Source organism: Salvelinus alpinus, chromosome 30 (genome assembly GCF_045679555.1).
Source record: "Salvelinus alpinus chromosome 30, SLU_Salpinus.1, whole genome shotgun sequence".
In the NCBI taxonomy this organism is placed as follows: domain Eukaryota; kingdom Metazoa; phylum Chordata; class Actinopteri; order Salmoniformes; family Salmonidae; genus Salvelinus; species Salvelinus alpinus.
In genome coordinates this window covers 39,349,548-39,372,372 of record NC_092115.1, presented here as the reverse complement: position 1 = coordinate 39,372,372, position 22,825 = coordinate 39,349,548, and the positions used below count along the sequence as shown (strand labels likewise).

At 44.9% G+C, this 22,825-nt stretch overlaps 1 protein-coding gene across 7 annotated transcripts in view; it reads right to left on the bottom strand.

The window, feature by feature from the left end:
- The window catches only part of LOC139560235 (receptor-type tyrosine-protein phosphatase S-like), a 108,810-nt gene that overhangs the window by 73,575 nt on the left and 12,410 nt on the right, over positions 1–22,825 (bottom strand). For all 7 annotated transcript variants that reach the window (XM_071376821.1, XM_071376817.1, XM_071376818.1 and 4 more), the window contains exons 2-5: positions 21,182–21,265; positions 11,673–11,878; positions 8,569–8,714; positions 8,125–8,266 (exon numbers count right to left, since the gene is read on the bottom strand). In XM_071376821.1, coding sequence (XP_071232922.1) covers positions 8,125–8,266; positions 8,569–8,714; positions 11,673–11,811 — 427 coding nt within the window. In that variant the 5' untranslated portion in view covers positions 11,812–11,878; positions 21,182–21,265. The remainder of the gene's footprint in view (positions 1–8,124; positions 8,267–8,568; positions 8,715–11,672; positions 11,879–21,181; positions 21,266–22,825) is intronic.

The window sequence follows — 22,825 nt, the reverse complement described above, 5'->3', positions numbered from 1 at the left end:
AATACCTATGTGAGAATGCTGTTCATTGACTACAGGTCAAGCTAATCACCAAGCTCGGGACACTGGGACTGAACATCTCCCTCTGCAACTTTCTGACAGGACGCCCCCAGGTACTGAGGGTAGCTAACAACACATGCTGATCCTCAACACGGGGGCCCCTCAGGGGTGTGTGCTTAGTCCCCTCCTGTACTCCCTGTTCACCCACAACTGCACGACTCCAACACCATCATCAAGTTTGCTGATGACACAAAGATGATAATACAGCCTACAGGGAGGAGGCCACTGACCTGTCACTGTGGACTGAGACCAACAACCTCTCACTCAGCGTCAGCAAGACAAAGGTGCTGATCGTGGACTACAGGAAATGGAGGAGCAGGTCCATCCACAAAGGCGGGGCTGTGGTGGAGCGGGTCGAGAGCTTCAAGCTCCTTGGTGTCCACATTACTAAGGACTTAACATGGTACCTTCACACCAGCACAGCTGCGAAGAAGGCGCCTCTTCCCCCTCAGGAGGTTGAAAAGAATTGGCAGGGCCCCTCAGATCCTCAAAAAGTTATACAGCTGCACCTTTGAGAGCATCTTGAGCAGCTGCATCACTGTTTGGTGTGGCAACTACACCCCCCTCGATCGCAAGGCGCTACAGGGGCCAAGCTCCATGCCATCCAGGACCTCTGTGTCAGAAGAAGGCCCGGAAAAAAAAGCCACCCCAGCCACCCAAGCCATAGACTGTTCATTCTGCTACCGCACACCAAGCGATACCGAAGAGCCATATCTGGGACCAAAAGGCACCTGAACAGCTTCTACCCCCAAGCCATAAGACTGCCGAACAGTTAATCAAACGGCTACACAGACTATTTGCATTGCCCTTTTTTTTTGTACTGACTCTCTTACACTGACTCTATGCACACTCACTGGACTCCACCCACCCACACACTCATACATACTTACACTGACACTCCAACGCACAGTGACACAGACACACACACACACAGACACTTTCACACTGTCCACATACGCCGCTGCTACTCCGTATATTATCTATCCTGATTGAATAGTCACTTTTACCTCTGCCTGAAGTACATTTACTGCACATATTACCTCGATTACCTCATACCTCTGCACACATACCGGTACTCCTTGTATATAGCCTCGTCATTGTTATGTATTGTGTTACTATTTTCTATTTTTATTTGCTAATTTGTTTCGTAATTTTAACTCTGCATTGTTGAGAAGTAAGCATTTCATGGTCAAGTCTACACCTGTTGTATCCGGCGCATGGGACAAATACAATTGGATTTGATTCTATTTGATCAGACAGTCTGTCATAGCATATTTGTCATAGTGGTAGAAAATCATTCTCTAACACCCTTCCTCCTAGACCCTTTTTTCTGAAAATGGGGCAGTGGGAGGTGTTGGTAATCATGGTTTAGCACACACACACACACACACACACACACACACACACACACACACACACACACACACACACACACACACACACACACACACACACACACACACACACACACACACACACACACACACACACACACACACACACACACACACACACACACACATTACTGCAGTGATGAGAATCTCTCGCCCACCGGAGGTTTAAAACACGCAGAACTGCAGATACTAAAACCTCCCCTAGGCTAGGCACTACAAAACCATAGTGTCCAGAGGGAGAGAGAGAGGGGGGGAAGAGGAATACATATGGAAAGATATGGTATACTGTACTTTGGTAGAGCTAGATAGACGGAGAGAGAGAGAGTGATGGCGAGAGATGTAGCGAAGGAGAGAGAGGGGGGTGTGAGTGTCTAAATGAGATATCTCCTCTGCCCGACCCCAGTTACCACAGCATGCTACATAAGCTTCCCTCCATTAGCAGTCAGGCTGAGGAGTAGCTCACTCCTGTGGCCAACAACAAGGCTTCTGTAGAGTAAATCTCATAGGGAGACAGAGAGTACTGAGTGGCCAACCATTACAAAAAGATGCTACTCTACATGATCTTATAAAGTCTTATGTAGCTTCATAAGAGAGCTGTAAATGTAACCCATACCCCACCCACCCAGGGACAGATTAAGAAATCATAAACCCTGGGGTTTTATTTATGAAATTCTCAAAAAAATAAGCCTTTTTTAAAAACACATTTCATGCAATTCTACATCATTTACATGACAGAAGACATTAGCTGAATATTTTTTAATACCATACAAATAACCGAAATGAGTGGCTATTCTGATCAATCTGGTCTTGAATTCAAACAAACAATAGCCCAGGCCAATGAATCAACACACAGATTGTACAATATTAGGAGGATATACAGTGCCTTTGGAAAGTATTCAGAGTCCTGGACTTTTTCCACATTTTGTTAGGTTGGAAAACAAATGATAGTCCCACTAAGAGCAAACCAGATGGGATGGCATATCGCTGCAGAATGCTGGGGTTGCCATGCTGATTAAGTGTGTCTGGAATTCTAAATAAATAACTGCCAGTGTCACCAGTAAAGCACCCCCACACCATCACACCTCCCACTCCATGCTTCACGGTGGGAACCACACATGCGGAGATCATCCGTTCACCCACTCTGCATCTCACAAAGACACTTCTTCTTACTGGTGTCCTTTAGTAGTGGTTTCTTTCACCATCGTTACACGCACCTGCACGTCATCAGACTCACCTAGACTCCATCACCTCCTTGATTACCTGCCCTATATAAGTCACTCTCTTTGGTTCCTTCCCCAGGCGTCATTGTTTCTGTTTCAGTTTCCTGTCTGTGCGTTGTTTGTGTTTCTTGTTTTGTTCATTTGTTTATTAAATGATGCACTCCCTGAACTTGCTTCCCAACCACCAGCGCACACATTACAGAATGATGCCTCACCAAAGGGAAGCATCAGGGGGTGTTAAATTTTTTTTTTGTGTTGGAGGTGATGTTGGGTCCGGGTGTCCGAACCGGAGCTACCTGGGAGGCCTCAGCAGGTTTTTCAGGTTCCCCTGCCTCAGCTGGCTTGACGGGTTTCCATACCTCAGCGGGATCGATAGGCTCCCATGCCTCAGCTGGCTCGACAGCTAGCCATGCCTCAGCTGGCTCGACAGGCTGCCATGCCTCAGCTGGCTCGACAGCTAGCCATGCCTCAGCTGGCTCGACAGGCTGCCATGCCTCAGCTGGCTCGACAGCTAGCCATGCCTCAGCTGGCTCGACAGCTAGCCATGCCTCAGCTGGCTCGACAGCTAGCCATGCCTCAGCTGGCTCGACAGCTAGCCATGCCTCAGCTGGCTCGACAGCTAGCCATGCCTCAGCTGACTCGACAGCTAGCCATGCCTCAGCTGACTCGACAGCTAGCCATGCCTCAGCTGACTCGACAGGCTGCCATGCCTCAGCGGGTTCGATAGGCTCCCATGCTTCAGCGGGCTCGATAGGCTCCCATGCCTCAGCTGGTGAACATGTTCCCGTGCCTCGACTGAGGCAACCGGGGAGGTCTCAGGTGGGTCGTCAGGCACTCACACCTCAGCTGGGTCGTCAGGTTTCTGCGCCTCAGCTAGGCGACCGGTCCGCTCCGGATCCCCGGGATCGTCCCTTTGGTTGGCGTCCTGCGGCTGGAGCCGAACGCGCCGGGGAGGGGGGTACCATCACGTATGCTCTCTCTGGCGCTCTAGGTCACCATGCTTCCGCCGGACTGACAGGTTTCCCGCGCCTCAGCAGAGGTGACCGGTCCGCTCCTGATCCCCGGGATCGTCATTTTGGATCAGCGTCCTGCGGCTGGGAGGGGAGGGGGTACTGTCACGTGTGTTCCCTCTCCGGCCTCTAGGTCACCAGGCTGCTCGTTATGGCGCACACCTGTCACCATCGTTCGCTACGCGCACCTGCACGTCATCAGACTCACCTGGACTCCATCATCTCCTTGATTACCTGCACTATATATGTCACTCTCTTTGGTTCCTTCCCCAGGCGTCATTGTTTCTGTTTCAGTTTCCTGTCTGTGCGTTGTTCGTGTTTCTTGTTTTGTTCCATTATTTATTAAATGATGCACTCCCTGAACTTGCTTCCCGACTCCCAGCTTACAGTCTGTTACTTGAACTCTGTGAAGCATTTATTTGGGCTGCAGTCTGAGGTGCAGTTAACTCCTCTGCAGCAGAGGTAACTCTGGGTCTTTCTTTCCTGTGGAGGTCCTCATGAGAGCCAGTTCCATCATAGCGCTTGATGGTTTTTGCGACTGCACTTTGCGACTGAAATGTAAAAGTTCTTGAAATTTTTCGGATTGACTGACCTTCATGTTTTAAAGTAATGATGGACTGTCATTTCTCTTTGCTTATTTGAGCTGTTCTCGCCATAAAATGGCCTTGGTCTTACCAAATATGGCTATCTTCTGTATACCACCCCTACCTTGTCACAACACAACTGATGGGCTCAACCACATTAAGAAGGAAAGAAATTCCACAAATTATATTTTAACAAGGCACACCTGTTAATTGAAATGCATTCCAGCTGACTACCTCATGAAGCTGGTTGAGAGAATGCCTAGAGTGTGCATGTCACGACTTACACCGAAGGTGGCTCCTCTCCCTGTTCGGGCGGTGCTCGGCGGTCGTCGTCGCCGGCCTACTAGCTGCCACCGATCCATTTTTCCTTTTCATTTGTGTCTGTCTGTATTGTTTACATCTGTGTCCTATTAGTTGATTTCGGTGGGTTTATTTACCTCCGCTGCCTGCTAGTCTTTGTGTGGGATTGTTTGCTGTGGGTACTTGGTTAGGGGTGCGTGTCTGCACCACAGGGTTTTCTTTCACATGGCAGTTGTACCGTTTTGGTATTGAGTTTAGGAGTAGAGGTTTCTCCTCCGTGTGTAGCGTTTATTTCCCTGTGTGTGGCAACCTCGTTTGGGCATACCCCCCCACCATGTTGTTGTTGAGTTGAGACTTCTGAATAAACGATTGTGCCACTGGGACTTCCTTGCTCTCCTGCTCCTGATTCCTGCACCTCCCTCCTTCAAGGAGGCACGTAACAGTGCAAAGCTGTCATCAAGGCAAAGGGTGGCTACTTTGAAGAATCTCAAACATAAAAAATATTTTGATTTGTGAAACACTTTTTTGGTTACTACATGATTTCATATGTGTTATTTCATAGTTTTGATGTCTTCACTATTATTCTACAATGTAGAAAATAGTAAAAATAAAGAAAAACCCTTGAATGAGTAGGTGTTTCCAAACTTTTAACTGGTACTGTATATATATTTTTAAAATGCCTCTTGGGCCCAGCCCCTAACTCACACAATTGACCAGTAACATTGATTTATTATGCATTTTATTTTTTTATTTTGTATTAATCAGTTATCCAATCAAGGCAGGGCCCCCCAGTTACCCACGTGGGCCCCCTACCTCCTCTCCTCCCCCATCTGATGATTAGCAGAGCGGCAGCAGCAGACTGTCTACACTCATTGACAGCAGGATCCTGAGTCCTCCTGTGGTAGGCGGTTGAAGTTAAAAATAATTTATACGTACAAATATGTATTATTATTTCATTATTTAAGTCTATGGTGCAGTCAAGGTCCAGGAGACAGATTGCAAAGTATCATTGAATGTAAGTCTACACCTCTGTCCACATAAGGGGCTTAAGTTGAAATTGAAATTCAGAAATTACACAGCTCTATTGAGGAAAAATAGCTTATGGTTTAATGGCTCCCACAAACACACTCATGCGCGCGCGCACACACACGCACGCACGCACGCACGCACGCACACACACACACACACACACACACACACACACACCCAGAAGGGCTATAGGGTTTATGTAGTAATGTCCCACAGAGTGGGGGGGTTGGGTGTGTTTGTATAGTGATGACAGGCCTATGAACAGATGGACAGGAGGCTATTCCCCAGGCTACCAGCCTTCTGCTGAACACCACAAGCCTGCCAAATCTACCCCTCCTTCCCTCCTCATTATTTTCTTCTATACCTCCTCTCTTCTTTCTCTCCCCTCCGTCTCTCTCCACCCCTTCTCCTGCTGTGTCACTACTCCCCCTCCTCCACCACTGAGTCCCCGTCCATCTTTCCCTATATCCCCTCTGTCTCTCTCCTCCCTACATCCTCCTGTACATCTCTTCCCTCCTGCAGAACTGGGTCCCTGTCCAAGCCCAGTTCTAATCCTCTGCTTTCCCATGTAAAAAGGAGTCGTTATCCCATCCATCCCTCTTCTCCATCCCTCTCTCTCTCTCCATCCCTCTCTCCTGTGTTGGGTCTAGGCCCAGTCCACAGCTCCTAGGCTTACAGCCAGGCTTACAGCCAAATGCAGCTACATTAGATTCACACCATCTCCGTCTGGGAAGCGAACAAATTAAGTGATTATGAGAGAGAAGCTGTAGTCTAAATCACATGCTAACTGGTCCTCAACACAGCCAAATCACACTAACTCTCAGGCTAAAAAAGAACAGCTCCTTCTTTCCTGCTATAGAAGGGTGTAAGCAGGGTGTTTGTCACGTCTTGTGTTGAGAGTGAAGGGGACAAAGGGAGAGACTGTGTGTGAGCAGGTGTGTGAGTGTGTGTGCAAGATGTGTGTGCTTAAAATAGACAGTATTACAGTTTTTTTCAATTGCTAACAAGCATCGGTCAATACTGAAGCCACTTTTTCAAAACTCTTCATTACCAACGTGCATCTCGGCCAAACAGTTCATCTCACCTCCAAAACTCACTCAAAACCACCAAAACACTTCATACATGTCTCAAAATAAGCTTGTTCGACCAGAACACTGGCAACAGTTCTCACTCAGAAAGCATAACTTGTCACTCATAACACACTGACCTACAAAACACTGACAACAGGGAGCATTACATGAATTATGAACTTTTCTCTTTGAAGTTTGAATGATTTTTCACATAAATCAGTATTTCATTATAGAATAAGAATAACACCTTTTCACTTTATTGACTGTACTAAAGTATATGTAGCAAGAATAAATCAGAAATGCAGCAATTTGCTTCAATAGCCTTTATTTATTTCTATATCTTTGCATATAGTAATTTACTTGTGAAAAATAAAAAGTTGAAACGAAAAACAAATTCCTGAAATTCCAGGGAGGCAATAATAATTACAAAAAAATCCATCAACAACATGTATAGTATAATCACTCATATACTGTACAGTACTGTAAGGGTTCTAGTTCTACCTCTCTCCTGCATTTGGCCACAAGTTCTCATCAACATCACATCGTATGTCTTCTCTGGCGATGCATCTTGGAAAGTATCCTCTGGAATGTCTAATCCAACCCTGCCACTCTTCTCTCCCCAACAACCTGTCTTCCTTGATCCATGTTTCCAAACTAAATTATTCCGAAGCCGTCCTCTTTTGTCTGTTTGGTAACGAGACTAAAAACAGGACACTTGGGTAGGCTTTCAGCTGAAATTGCAATCAGCTGTGTTTGGAATGATTATATATTCTGCTGAGATTTTCTATATATTTCAATCTGGTTACTGCAGACATGCACGCCATTTGCCATCATTCTGTTTTGAATGTGTTTTTAACAGTTTTGCAAACAGTGTTTTAGCATTTGAAAACGTGTGCTGCAAATATATAGTTTTGCAGGTGGCGGAGTACGAATGAGAAAAGAGTTCATGGATTTCGGAGAATGTGGTCATTGAATGCATTTTGTGTGAAAGCAATGAAAAACGATTCACAGTTTGGTCCACATACACTTCTGTTTCACTGACTGTAGCCACAAGGCTACTTTGACCAATGCATGTTAGCAATTATATTGTAATGAAGATGGTCATGAAGAGGAACTCAGTCACACATGCACACACAGTCTTGTTTAAATAACCTTGTGGGGACACACAATTTATAACCATTCAAAATCCTATTTTCCCTAACCCTAAACCTTACCCTAACCCTAATTTGAACCTTAACCCCAAAACCGAACCTTAACCCTAAACCCCCTAGAAATAGCATTTGACCTTGTAGGGACTAACAAAATGTCCACAGTTGGTAAAATGTTTGTTTGTTTCCTATTCTTATGGACACACACACACACACACACACACACACACACACACACACACACACACACACACTCACACACACTCACACTCACACACTCACACTCACACTCACACTCACACTCACACTCACCTCGTATGATGGCCAGCTTGGCGGTGGTGGCCACCTCTCCCTCACTGTTGCGGGCCACACACTCATAGACGTTTTCATCTCGGGGGGCCCTGAGAGGCTGGATCCTCAGCACGGCCCCCGCTCCATCATCAAACTCTATCGTCTAGGGGAGAGGAGAAGAAAGGGAACAGTCAGGAAACAGCCAGCGGAGAAACAGTCAGGAACAGTTTGGAATGAGGAGGAAAACAAGAGGAGACAGAAACCAAGACAAAGAACCAGGAAGAGACAGAAACCAGGTGAGTAACCAGGAAGGAGACCAATTGGGAACGAAAGGAAAAGGCCAGTATTCAGGGGAATAAAAACAAGGAGAGAAGAGCTGGTACAACAATTGATAAAACAAAACCCCTATAAAATTGCTAATAGACAAATATGATCTTTACAGAGTGGAGAATGGAGTGAGCTCACCTCTATGCGTTGGGAGTTGACCTTCTTGCCTTTCTTGTTCCAGTTGACCATGGGCTTGGGGTCACCTGACGCCTGGCACACGAATGAGGCCACGCCTCCCGACACCCCAATCTGGTCTCCGGGAATCTTGGTAAACTTGGGCGCCGCTGGGGTAGACAGATAATTCAAATCAATTAAATATTGTCCTCATAGGGAAATTCTGTAGCCAGGAGTCCAAGACATAATGCAGTTCAGAAAACAAACAACTAATGGATCCATAAACCATTAGATAGACAGACACATCCACATTATTAAACATTATTAGAATGATGGTACTTAAATGATTTTGCTTAATATTTTCCCCATGTAAATATACATTAAACATATTTTACATTTTAGCAGATGCTCTTATCCAGAGCAACTTACAGTAAGTGCATCCATTTTTATACTCGGTCCCCAGTGGGAATCGAACCCACAACCCTGGCATTGCAAGCACAACGCTCTACCAACTGATCTACCCAAAGATAGACAGCTCTCACTCAAGAGATGCCAACTAGCCAAAAGCCGTGGACAGGAAGAGAGAGACATGACATCACTGAGTCGTGATGGACATGGTGATTGGCCGCTAAGTACAGTCCACTTCCTGGCTATCATTTAGAGGACATAACCAAGGACTTCCTGTGTGTCATCTATAAAAGATGTGCTTCAGCTTCACAGGAGAAGGTTTTTTCACTACCCTGGGGCACGCTACTCCACTATGCAGCACAGATTGTGAGAACACATGGGTGGGTGCTACACGGGTGTATGAAAAGGTGTCGTGGAAATTCACAGCAGATAATTGGCTTTAATGTATTAATATCACACATACCCTTTTCAGCCTCTGCAGTAAATTACAATGAAACAATGAGACCATTTTGAGTACAAGGATTTAGGGATTGCATTAGTACATACATTTGGCTTTTCATTTATACCCTTCATATTTATAAAGCCCAGTTCTAACAGCTTTACGCAGTTTTAGAACAAAGTTTGCTTGATCTGAACGGTCTAGTTTTAGAACGTGTCATGTCGGCTGCTAGAGTTTCCAAAATGCAGTAATGCTTATTACTAACAGCGAATAAAAATCTATTTCAGGCACAAAAATTCCATTACATTTCCACTGTGCTAAAATCTTGTCAAGCTACTTCATACATTTTTCTCTCCTCTCTCTCGCACACGGCCTCATACTGTCCCTCCCTCCCTACGTCTCTCTGCCCATCTTAGAATGTCAGACTCTTCTTCGGCAAGCCCAGAGTTCTATCCCTCTGTGTCTGTTACCATGGCAGCCAGCTTAACTCCTCCTCAGTGGAGGAATCAGTTCTATCCATCAGGGCAAAGCCGGCCTGACCCTCACCATAACAACCTCCCTTCCTCCCTCTCTACCGCTCTCCCACCTCCGTCTCTCACTCACTCCATCACTGGTCCAGCTCCTTCTGCGTTGATTCAGTTCTACAATAGAGAGGCAGAGCAGCTGAAGAAGGAAAAAAACACACTGCAATAACTCCCCAAAATCACTGAGAGACAGAAAAGCTCTCTGGCTTTTATCCCTCCCCTGCTAACTTCACACTTCAGTGAGTAACAGTCACACAGCAGCCAGCCCACCTCTGAGCTGTGAGGTAAAGTGCCTGAGCAGAAACCGAGAGAAACCTCAACAATACTTTTCGGGGGGGGAAAAAACGGCGTATTATTGGAGCTTTTTTTTTTTACCATACACGTCACACACTCTGTCAGTTGTGAAGTGTTGCACTTGGGAACAGGCAGTACTTTGGGGAGCTGTGTATGAGGGTTGATTTCACATTCAACATTGGTTTACATTTCTGCACTGTCACTTTCAAAGAGATTATTGTGCTATTCCCACTGCACACTAGAACCAATTCTAATTACATGGGTGCAACTACCGGCCTCCAGCTGCATTCTGTTCTGGTTAGAGCCTTCGGTTCTGATTCAAACAAGACACACATATTGGTTTTCCTTTCATGAAAAATCCCCCCGAATTTGGTGAGGATAGTCAAGAATGCAGTCCGTCCCTTTAAGGGCTGAGTAGCCTTGACTCCCTGGCTGCCAGTGGGATATAATGATAGACTTAAGACTTACATATATCTGGCCTATCATAATGAAACACCACAGGGCTATGATTATCTAATAGCAGTGCTGGGAAGGTGTAATGTGCAGATGTGCGTCAGTAGGTAGCAAGTGGGTGTCATGATACTATAATCACCCCCGCTATGACTGGAGGCTGGAAATTACATTCGTCTGGACAAGTCTGACCAGATCACTCAGGTTCACTGTAAATCCATACCAATTACAGAAGTGGCCTATAACTAGGGTCCAGAGTTTTTCCTGGTCAGGTTACATGGTCAAGAAAAACGCAAGGTCCTAGCCACCAACAAATATTAACAAATATTAACATCAGAAATATGGTGGTTCAGACTGCTCTTTTTGGGATGCTATTTTCACAGAGCAACACTTCGCAATAATACCTCTAGGTAACACATTGTCCTTTAAATTTAGAACTGTAAGACATATTAAGACATGCTTTCATACAGTAGCCTCAATGTGATGACTAACTATAGGCTGACATCCCCTCACTGCTCATCAGTGTCACATACTCCCGTAGCGTTTTCCGTGCTGCAGTGTTAAAATGAGATGTGTTCTCTGTTCACCTGTCTTGCTGTCGATCCTTAAGACAAGACATCTGTTGACATGCTTTAATGAAGGTGACGATCGGATAAGCGCTGACGTGTGTGTGCTGCTTATTAGTGTAACAAAACCACCTGACAGATCTTGTTAAACACCCATCACCGCAGAAACAGACAGGCAGACACACCCTCACCGGTCCACCTCCAGCCCAACACCACGTCACCACTCACTGCAGCTAGCGTTGACCAACACAACACACTGTTACAGACGCTTGTCAGCATAGAGAGAGGGATAGAGAGAGAGTGAGATAGAGAGATAGGATGCACCGACGGCCATGCAGAAAAACGGACAAACGAACGCATAAACAAATCGACCAATTGGAGGACATACTATACAGACACATGAACTAACACACCCACACAAACATACATCTGTAGCGTGTTACTTACCTAAGGCGTCAGAGAGGTTAGGCAGGGAAGTGAGCACCAGCAGCAGTGGCAGCAAAAAAGGGGGGTAGAGGCAGAGGCCGTACCCAGGGCGAGGCACCCTGGACTGGGCTACGGTTCCACCCGGACTGGGGGGAACCATGGTACCTCCGGCGACTGGGGATGGAGGTGGGGGATGGGGGGAACTTCACTCAACAGGGCTTGGCACTCTGTGGAAAAACAAACAAAGCAATACAAACAAATGTGTTCAAATAAATACGAGGGAGAGAATATCCTTTTGAAGAACAATAAACAGAGTCGATGATCATACCGGATTTGGTCAGTTGAATAAAAAACACTTTTGACTTTGGATTGACAGGTCAAGCAAGCCTCTGCATGTGTATACAGTAAATACCCATAAATAAAAGGAAGGTGTTGAGCCCGGTACAGGCATTGTATTCAGTCTCTCCACCCACTGTTCTTCTAGCCTTTCTACTGGCACAGTCTTTCCCCACTGGCCACAAATAAACATATAAACCACACATAAAACCCTAATATGGAAACACTCCAGCAAAGACGATATTGAAGCAGAAGGGGTGTTTATGCCTTCCCGGCACCGTGCAATATTCAATAAGAGCGTAATATCTATAATGTTAGATGGCAAAGGCCCCCTATAATAGATGTCCTGTGGGTAATCCTAGTCCAACCAGGGGGATCAGGCCTGACTCCTCTTTGCCTGGGGAGGATTTTTTTTATCCCTGACAGGAGAGGAGATATTCAGCCGAGCTCTGCAGAAGCTCCCCATCCAGGAGTCAATAACTCCTCCAGTCGCATCGATCCCTCCCTCTTTCCTTCTCTACCTCTATTCCTACCCCCCCCCCCCCCCCCCCCCCAGTGTGGGAACGCAGGTGTGAAACCAAATGAGACAAGCTTCTTTGTTTCATCCTGTTCAGAACGGATGGAAGACACAGAGAGAGACACAGACACAAGTGCGCACAGACTTATATAGATACATACGGATTAGAGGAACACACACGCTTACGAGGATGCCGACAAGCACGTGCACACACATCCTACACTTCCCACGGTTATCTACAGTTTCCCACATCCAGTGAAAGTGTTGAACGTGGTTCCCTAATACAGGGACTTTCTACCATTTCCGGTCGAGAGTTCCATATTAAAACGTATATGGAATTCTCTAGCTCTTATCTGACACGCTTAAAGGCATTGGAGCCTGGCTCTTTAACCCGTCTGAGCTCTAAATATAACCGGTCTATAAGCGTATCTGTCCATCTGACATATTATTCATGGAGCGCTACTTCCCTGCTTCCCCCTCTCTCTTATCTAGGCTTGGAGAGAAGTTCCTAATAGATAGGGAATCGAAGAGCTTTCAGGATCTATTTTTCAATTCAATAACCTAATAGCTACAACCTAATTAGAGATCGTCCAAGTGCCATTCCATCCACCACGATCAAGTCTCCTCTTAAAGAAACTACATTTATTGGCTAGCATCATCAGCATGATGCAATGGATGATAAGAAGCATGTGGGTCCTGTTGAACTGGGCTGACTTAGTAGGGTAACATTGTAAAAGGGTTGTAGAAAGTCAATGGAATAAATTCCTTCTTGGAAATCTCTCTTTCCCACTATGGTGACTTGATCCTGATCTGATTCAATCTTGAGTGGTCTGTCACTCTAATCAAGCCCCTGTTCTGGTCTACCCTTCTCTCATCTCAATCCCTCATCTCACACCTGTCTACTTCTATATCCCCCTTACCCGTCCAACCCATCACCTGTCTCATCCCCCGTCTCTACCCGTCACCCCATCTTGTTCTCCCCGGCTCCACCTTCCCTGTCCCCTGTCTCTTCCTCCCCATCTCCTTCTATTGTATTTAACTGGATATCTATGTCAACCTTTAATCCCTCATTTCCCCACAAGGCTCCCCTGTCTCACCCCTCCCACCCTGTCTCACCCCCCTCCACCTCCCTGTCTCCCCTTCCCCCGCCTCGCCCTCCCTCTTGTATTTAACCTGCTATCAAAACCTTTGATCCTTCTCTTTCCCCACATTACCTGTTCCCCAGCAGCACCAGCTGCTCGGGCTGTGGTCCATTAACACAGTTAAACAAACGGGTTTACTGTGAGTCTGGGAATGGAGAAAACAGTCCCATCTACATACTGTACTGCAGGCCTTGCCAGGAGCGGTCGTAACAGTTGTTAAAGCCGTAAAACTAATCTCATCTCTACTACCCCTGCATTGACCCTGTTGGCTGGGAAGCCATGTCAGATTTGCCTCTGGGTTCTTATGTTCACCCTTGGCACACGTCCCTTACTGTACTGTACCTACAGAGAGCATATACTATAGCATACATTACATCTAGAGGGTGTTTGGAGCAGGGCCATACACAGTTTCATTCGGAAAGTATTCAGACCCCTTCCCTTTTTCCGCATTTTGTAACATTACAGTCTTATTCTAAAATGGATTAAATACATTTTAAAAACTAAAAATGTTCACCCAATACTCCATAATGACAAAGCGAAAACAGGTTTTTAGAACATTTACAAATGTATTCAAAATAAAAAACATAAATACCTACTTTACATAAGTATTCAGACCCTTTGCAATGAGACTCGAAATTCAGCTCAAATGCATCCTGTTTCCATTGATCGTCCTTGAGATGTATCTACACCTTGATTGGAGTCCGCCTGTGGTAAATTCAATTGATTGGACATTATTTGGAAAGGCACACACCTGTCTATATAAGGTCCCACAGTTGAAAGAGCATGTCAAAAACCAAGCCATGAGGTTGAACGAAATGTCCGTAGATCTGGGGAAAGGTACCAAACAATTTCTGCCGCTATGAAGATCCCCAAGAACACAGTGGCTTCTATAATTCTTAAATGGAAGAAGCTTGGAACCCCCAATACTCTTCCAATAGCTTGCAGCCCGGCCAAACTGAGCAATCGGGAGAGAACGGTCTTGGTCAGGGAGGTGACCAAGCACCAGATGGTCACTGTGACAGAGCTCTAGAGTTCCTCTGTGGAGATGGGAGAACCTCCCAGAAGGACAACCATCACTGCAGCACTCCACCAATCAGGCGTTTATGGTAGAGTGGCCAGATGGAAGCCACTCCTGAGTAAAAGGCACATGACAGCCCGCTTAGAGTTTGCCAAAAAGCACCTAAAGACTCTCAGACCATGAGAAACAAGATTCACTGGTCTGATGAAACCAAGATTGAACTCTTCGGCGTGAATGCCAAAAGTCACGTCTGGAAGAAACCTAGCACCATCCCTACGGTGAAGCATAGTGGATGGCAGAATCATGCTGTGGGGATGGTTTTCAGCGTTAGGGACTGGGAGACTAGTGAGGATCAAGGCAAAGATAAACGGAGCAAAGTACAGACAGATCCTTGAGGAATACCTGCTCCAGAGCGCTCACCTTCCAACAGGACAATGACCCTAAGCACACAGCCAAGACAACGCAGGAGTGGCTTCGGGACAAGTCTCTGAATATCCTTGAGTGGCCCAGCCAGAGCCCGGAATTAAATCTGATCGAACATATCTGGAGACACATGAAAATAGCTGTGCAGCAATGCTCCCCATTCAACCTGACAGAGTTTGGGAGGATCTGCAGAGAAGAATGGGAGAAACTCCCCAAATACAGGTGTGCCAAGCTTGTAGCGTCATACCCAAGAGGACTTGAGGCTACCAAAGGTGCTTCAACAAAGTACTGAGTAAAGGGTCTGAATACTTATGTAAATGTAATATTTTAGTTTTTTTTAAAAAATAAATTAGCCAAAAATTCTAAAAACCTGTTTTTGCTTTGTCATTAAGGGGTATTGTGTGTAGATTGATGAGGGAAAAACTATGTAATCAATTTTAGAATAAGGCTGTAATGTTACAAAATGAGAAAAAAGCCTCTGGATCTGAATACTTTCTGAATGCACTATATCACAACAACCGTGTGTGTGTGTTTGTGTGTGTGTGTGTGTGTGCACGTGTGTGTTTTGTTTGGGAATTGCCAGGAACCTCAAGATACAATTTTATCACGATACTTAGGTGCCTATACGATATGTATTGCGATTCTCATGATTCTCACGATTCTATACTGAGCAAAAATATAAATGCAACATGTAAAGTGTCCCATGTTTCATGAGCTGAAATCAAATATCCCAGAAATGTTCCATAAGCACAAAAAGCTTATTTCTCTCAAATCTTTTGCACAAATTTGTTTACATCCCTGTTAGTGAGCCTTTGTCCGTTGCTAAGATAATCCATCCACCTGACAGATGTGGCGTATCAAGAAGCTGATTAAACAGCATGATCATTACACAGGTGCACCTTGTGCTGAGGACAATAAACGGCCACTCTAAAATGTGCAGTTGTCACACAACACAATGCCACAGATGTCTCAAGTTTTGAGGGAGCGTGCAATTGGCATCCCCACAAGAGAAATTGGCATGTCCACAAGAGCCAGAGAATTTAATGTTCATTTCACTACCATAAGCCACCTTCAACGTCATTTTTTGGCAGTATGTCCAACCGGCCTCACAACCGCAGCACCTCCACATCCGGCTTCTTCACCTGCAGGATCGTCTGAGACCAGTCACCAGTCACCCAGAAACTGAGGAGTATTTCTGGCTGTAATAAAGGCCTTTTGTGAGGGAAAACAAATTTTGATTGGCTGGGCCTGGACAGTGGGTGGGCCCCTGCCCAGTCATGTGAAATCCATAGATCAGGGCCTAATTTATTTATTTAAATTGACTTATTTCCTTATATGAACTGTAATTCAGTAAAATCGATTAAATTATTGCATGCTGTGTTCATATTTTTGTTCAGTATATACAGTCTGTCTACTGCAGACGGACAAGACAAAGCCATGAGAAAACAAGTTTTGATCAGTCACGGAAATAAAACTTCTGAAAAGAAATGGGCTCCCAATTTAAAAATAAACAGGAGAACAAGCTATGAAAGAGTTATATTGCATTAATTATTGCATGAATTATATTGCGGAATTGTCAATACGATATGATATAACGTCAAAAATAATATCCCGATATGTAATTGTATTGATTTTTTCCCCCCATCATTAGTGTTTGTGCACATGCGTATCTGCATGTGTACAGTCGTGGCCAAAAGTTTTGAGAATGACACAAATATTAATTTTCACAAAGTTTGCTGCTTCAGTGTCTTTAGATATTTTTGTCAGATGTTACTATGGAATACTGAAGTATAATTACAAGCATTTCATAAGTGTCAAAGGCTTTTATTGACAATTACATGAAGTTGATGCAAAGAGTCAATATTTGCAGTGTTGACCCTTCTTTTTCAAGACCTCTGCAATCTGCCCTGGCATGCTGTCAATTAAAACGTCTTGACACTACAGGGGGTGCTGTTTCAACTTGGACATTTATCGTTCCCAAATTAAACTGCCTCGTACTCAATTCTTGCTCGTACAATATGCATATTATTATTACTATTGGATAGAAAACAATCTCTAGTTTCTAAAACCGTTTGAATTATGTCTGTGGGTGAACCAGAACTCTTTCTGCAGCGAAATCCATGACAGGAACTGCGAAGGTCTGAAAACAAGGCTCTGTTCTCAGATCAGTTTAAAGCTCTGTATGTATCCTATGGGTCGACATGAACTGCACCCGCCTTCCCCTGGATGTCAGTAACCAATGAGAAGTGGAATGGAGTGTCTACGTAGTTCTCAGAGCTTATAAAAGGCCAAGGAACGAAGTGCGCTCTCTTTTCGTCGTTCGTCATTGCGCAAAGCAAGACCTCAAGATGGCATTTTGAAACGCTCAGTTATCGGCCTTAGCTATATCCGTCTGTAATTTAATTCGATATAGGTGTTAGAAACATCATAACGAAGTTATTTTAAACCGAGTTATATCAGTTTATGCGAGTATATTGCTATTTTCGGAATTTCCTTAGTATTGCGTTTTGGGGATTTGGGAATGTTGTGGCCACATAGCTATTGTTAGCTGCTAATTCCGAAGTTGAAGACGACGTTTTACAACCAAGCAACGATTCTTTTGGACAAAGGACACCTTGCCCAAGATTCTGATGGAAGCTCGTCCAAAAGTAAGAACTATTTATGATGTTATTCCGTATTTATGTGGAAAAATGTAAACGCATTTGTCCGCCGTTATTGCGGCACTAGTCTGGCTGTAACGCACACTGTATGTCTAGTAACGTTCATTATAAAAATCTAACTCAGCGGTTGCATTAATAACTAATGCATCTTTCATTTGCTGTCCAACCTGTATTTTTTAGTCAATCTAATCGATAAATAATCGTAAACTTAGGTGCCTTTCCAAGATGGCGCCGGCCAGAATGCATGACCTGTTGCCACTGATCACATTGTATAACAACGATTTGTGCTGCTAAATATGCACATTTTCGAACAAAACCTATATGCATTGTGTAATATGATGTTACAGGACTGTCATCTGACGAAGTATATCAAGGTTAGTCCAAAATTATATATCTTTTGCTGTATTGTTACGATCGCTAACCTGTGCTGCTGGTAAATTGCTTGTGTTTCTGGCTATTGTGCTAAGCTAATATAATGCTATATTGTGTTTTCGCTGTAAAACACTTAAAAAATCTGACATATTGGCTGGATTCACAAGATGTTGGGCTTTCATTTGCTGTACGCTGTGTATTTTTCAGAAATGTTTTAAGATGAGTAATTAGGTATTTGACGTTGGTCTCTGTAATTATTCTGGCAGCTTCGGCACTATTTCAGATTGCAGCTGCAATGTAGAACTGTGATTTATACCTGAAATATGCACATTTTTCTAAAAAAACATATGCTATACAATAAATATGTTATCAGACTGTCATCTTATGAAGTTGTTTCTTGGTTAGTGGCTATTTATATCTTTATTTGGTCGAATTAGTGATGGCTACTGATGGAGTAAAAAACTGGTGGAGTAAAAAAAGTGGTGTCTTTTGCTAACGTGGTTAGCTAATAGATTTACATATTGTGTCTTCCCTGTAAAACATTTAAAAAATCAGAAATAATGGCTGGATTCACAAGATGTGTATCTTTCATCTGGTGTCTTGGACTTGTGATTTAATGATATTTAGATGCTAGTATTTACTTGTGACGCTATGCTAGGCTATGCTAGTCAGCTTTTTTACTGTGGGGGGTGCTCCCGGATCCGGGTTTGGGAGGAATTAGAGGTTAACTTCTGGGCCACATCCTGACTGATGGTAGCCCATTCTTGCATAATCAATGCTTGGAGTTTGTCAGAATTTGTGGGTTTTTGTTTGTCCACCTGCCTCTTGAGGATTGACCACAAGTGTTAATTTTAACTAACCTCCAGACAAGCTTCAATGCCATACAACTCTCCTTCCGTGGACTCCAACTGCTCTTAAATGCAAGTAAAACTAAATGCATGCTATTCAATCGATCAATGCCTGCACCTGCCCGCCCGTCCAGCATCACTACTCTGGACGGCTCTGACTTAGAATACGTGGACAACTACAAATACCTAGGTGTCTGGTTAGACTGTAAACTCTCCTTCCAGACTCACATTAAGCATCTCCAATCCAAAATTAAATCTAGAATCGGCTTCCTATATCGCAACAAAGCATCCTTCACTCATGCTGCCAAACATACCCTCGTAAAACTGACCATCCTACCAATCCTCAACTTTGACGATGTCATCTATAAAATGGCCTCCAACACTCTACTCAACAAATTGGATGCAGTCTATCACAGTGCCATCCGTTTTGTCACCAAAGCCCCATATACTACCCACCACTGCGATCTGTACGCTCTCGTTGGTTGGCCCTCGCTTCATAGTCGTCGCCAAACCCACTGGCTCGAGGTCATCTATAAGTCTTTGCTAGGTAAAGCTCCACCTTATATCAGCTCATTGGTCACCATAACAACACCCACCCGTAGCACGCGCTCCAGCAGGTATATCTCACTGGTCACCCCCAAAGCCAACTCCTCCTTGGTCGCCTCTCCTTCCAGTTCTCTGCTGCCAATGACTGGAACGAACTGCAAAAATCACTGAAGCTGGAGACTCATATCTCCCTCACTAGCTTTAAGCACCAGCTGTCAGAGCAGCTCACAGATCACTGCACCTGTACATAGCCCATCTGTAAACAGTCCATCTATCTACCTCATCCCCATACTGTATTTATTTATCTTGCTCCTTTGCACCCCAGTATCTCTACTTGCACATTAATCTTCTGCACATCTACCATTCCAGTGTTTAATTGCCATATTGCAATTACTTCGCCACCATGGCCTATTTATTGCCTTAACTCCCTTGTCTTACCTCATTTGCACTCACTGTATATAGACTTTTTGTTTTATTTTTTTCTACTGTATTATTGACTGTATGTCTGTGTTGTTGTATGTGTCGAACTGCTTTGCTTTATCTTGGCCAGGTCGCAGTTGTAAATGAGAACTTGTTCTCAACTAGCCTACCTGGTTAAATAAAGGTGAAATAAATAACTAAAAAAGTTCTCAATGGGATTAAGGTCTGGGGATTTTCCTGGCCATGGACCCAAAATATCGATGTTTTGTTCCCCGAGCCACTTAGTTATCACTTTTGCCTTATGGCAAGGTGCTTCATCATGCTCGAAAGGCATTGTTTGTCACCAAACTGTTCCTGGATGGTTGGTCTCGGAGGATGTGTTGGTACCATTCTTTATTCTTGGGTGTGTTCTAAGGCAAAATTGTGAGTGAGCCCACTCCCTTGGCTGAGAATCAACCCCACACATGAATGGTTTCAGGATGTCCCTGATGTTTTTCCTGGAGAGAAGTGGCTTCTTTGCTGCCCTTCTTGACACCAGGCCATCCTCCAAAAGTCTTCGCCTCACTGTGCGTGCAGATGGACTCACACCTGCCTGCTGCCATTCCTGAGCAAGCTCTGTACTGGTGGTGCCCTGATCCCGCAGCTGAAACAACTTAGGAGACGGTCCTGGCGCTTGCTGGACTTTTTTGGGCGCCCTGAAGCGTCCTTCACAACAATTGAACCGCTCTTCTTGAAGTTCTTGATGATCCGATAAATGGTTGATTTAGGTGCAATCTTACTGGCAGCAATATCCTTGCCTGTGAAGCCCTTTTTGTGCAAAGCAATGATGACGGCACGTGTTTCCTTGCAGGTAACCATGATTGACAGAGGAAGATGATTCCAAGCACCACCCTCCTTTTGAAGCTTCCAGTCTGTTATTCGAACTCAATCAGCATGACAGAGTGATCCCCAGCCTTGTCCTCGTCAACACTCACACCTGTGTTAACGAGAGAGTCACTGACATGATGTCAGCTGGTCCTTTTGTGGCAGGGCTGAAATGCAGTGGAAATGTTTTTTGGGGGATTCAGTTCATTTGCATGGCAAAGAGGGACTTTGCAATTAATTGCAATTCATCTGATCACTCTTCATAACATTCTCGAGTATATGCAAATTGCCATCATACAAACTGAGGCAGCAGACTTTGTGAAAATTAATATTTTAATTAAAAATTAAACTTTTGGCCACGACTGTATGTGTGTGTGTCCTTACCTCTGTGTGTTTTCTACAGCCCTGACTGAGGCTGAGGCATCATGGCCTGCTCTGTGGAATCCTCAGTGTGACCATCCAGCGGACCTGCAACAACACAGGAAGGAGGGAATGAGTCAACATGACCTGCGGGTATGTGTGACTTCACAACGACACACACACAGACAGTCAGACAGACACACAGACACATTCACGCACGCACGCACACACGAACACATGCACACACAGAAACACCCCCACACACGAACACATGCACACACAGAGACACCCCCCCCCCCACACACACACACACACACACACACACACACACACACACACACACACACACACACACACACACACACACACACACACACACACACACACACACACACACACACACACACACACACACTTTGTGTGAGCCCCACCCCGGTTAGGGTTAAGTTATCTTCAGTTTGCCAGACATGGAGTATACCTCGTGGGGAATCTAAAGACCAAATCAAGGGAAATTACTCTATTATGATTCTAAGCATCAACACATTGAACTGAGGAAAACAACCCTTTCCCGTTCCACTGTGGGTGAGATAACATGTTTTGTTTGTATCACCTCCCCCTCCCTCTTACCCAGCATGCTTTTCACCACAGTCGGGCTGAGGCAGCCTCTACGGGCCCTGTCTCCATGACAACAAAGCAGCCAGTGAGATCTGAGATCACAGGCAGGATCGGTTTCCTTGGGTAGGTTTACAGCCCATCAGTAGCTGGGAGATAGCTAGCTACAGCAGTTAATAGCTACAGGATAGTCTCTTTAGACCAATACAGTTGAACAGATTGCTGAGTTTAGTGACAGAATATGAGGATACACAAAACCACACACATACAGTAGTACGCATGCACACACACTGTTGGAGGGTGCTTCTCTTTCATTAGAGATTTCATATTGTAGTATGTATACAGTACACATATTGTGAAACTATTCATTCATATACACACATGTATAGTTCCATACAATACAAATCATTTTTAGCACAGGAAATGTGTATTTGTTGGCTATAGAAGCTCCTTTGGTGGTGGAGCAGGCTGTTGGAGCAGCACGATCTACATGACCCAAGACCCTGTTGGCAAAGAGACAGTCATTCATGCACACACACACACACACACACACACACACACACACACACACACACACACACACACACACACACACACACACACACACACACACACACACACACACACACACACTCATGCACGCAAGCAGGCAGGCAGGCACGCACGCACGCACGCACGCACGCACACACACCCACACCACACACACACTCCCTGACACACTCAGGGAAAGCAAAGCACAACATTCACTTTCTCTCTCCCTAACACACACACACACACACACACACACACACACACACACACACACACACACACACACACACACACACACACACACACACACACACACACACACACACACACACACACACACACACACACACACACACACACACAAACACACAGAGAGAGGAGGAGCCAGGGATGAGAGTGGCGCAGGATGAGGCACGGCTTACGGCAGGCGGGTGCTGCTGCATCAGCCTCGGTTACGTTTTTAGCAGGAGAGCTGCTGTCTTTATGTTCCTGTGATCCCCACTTGACAAGTCATCCAAGCCCTTT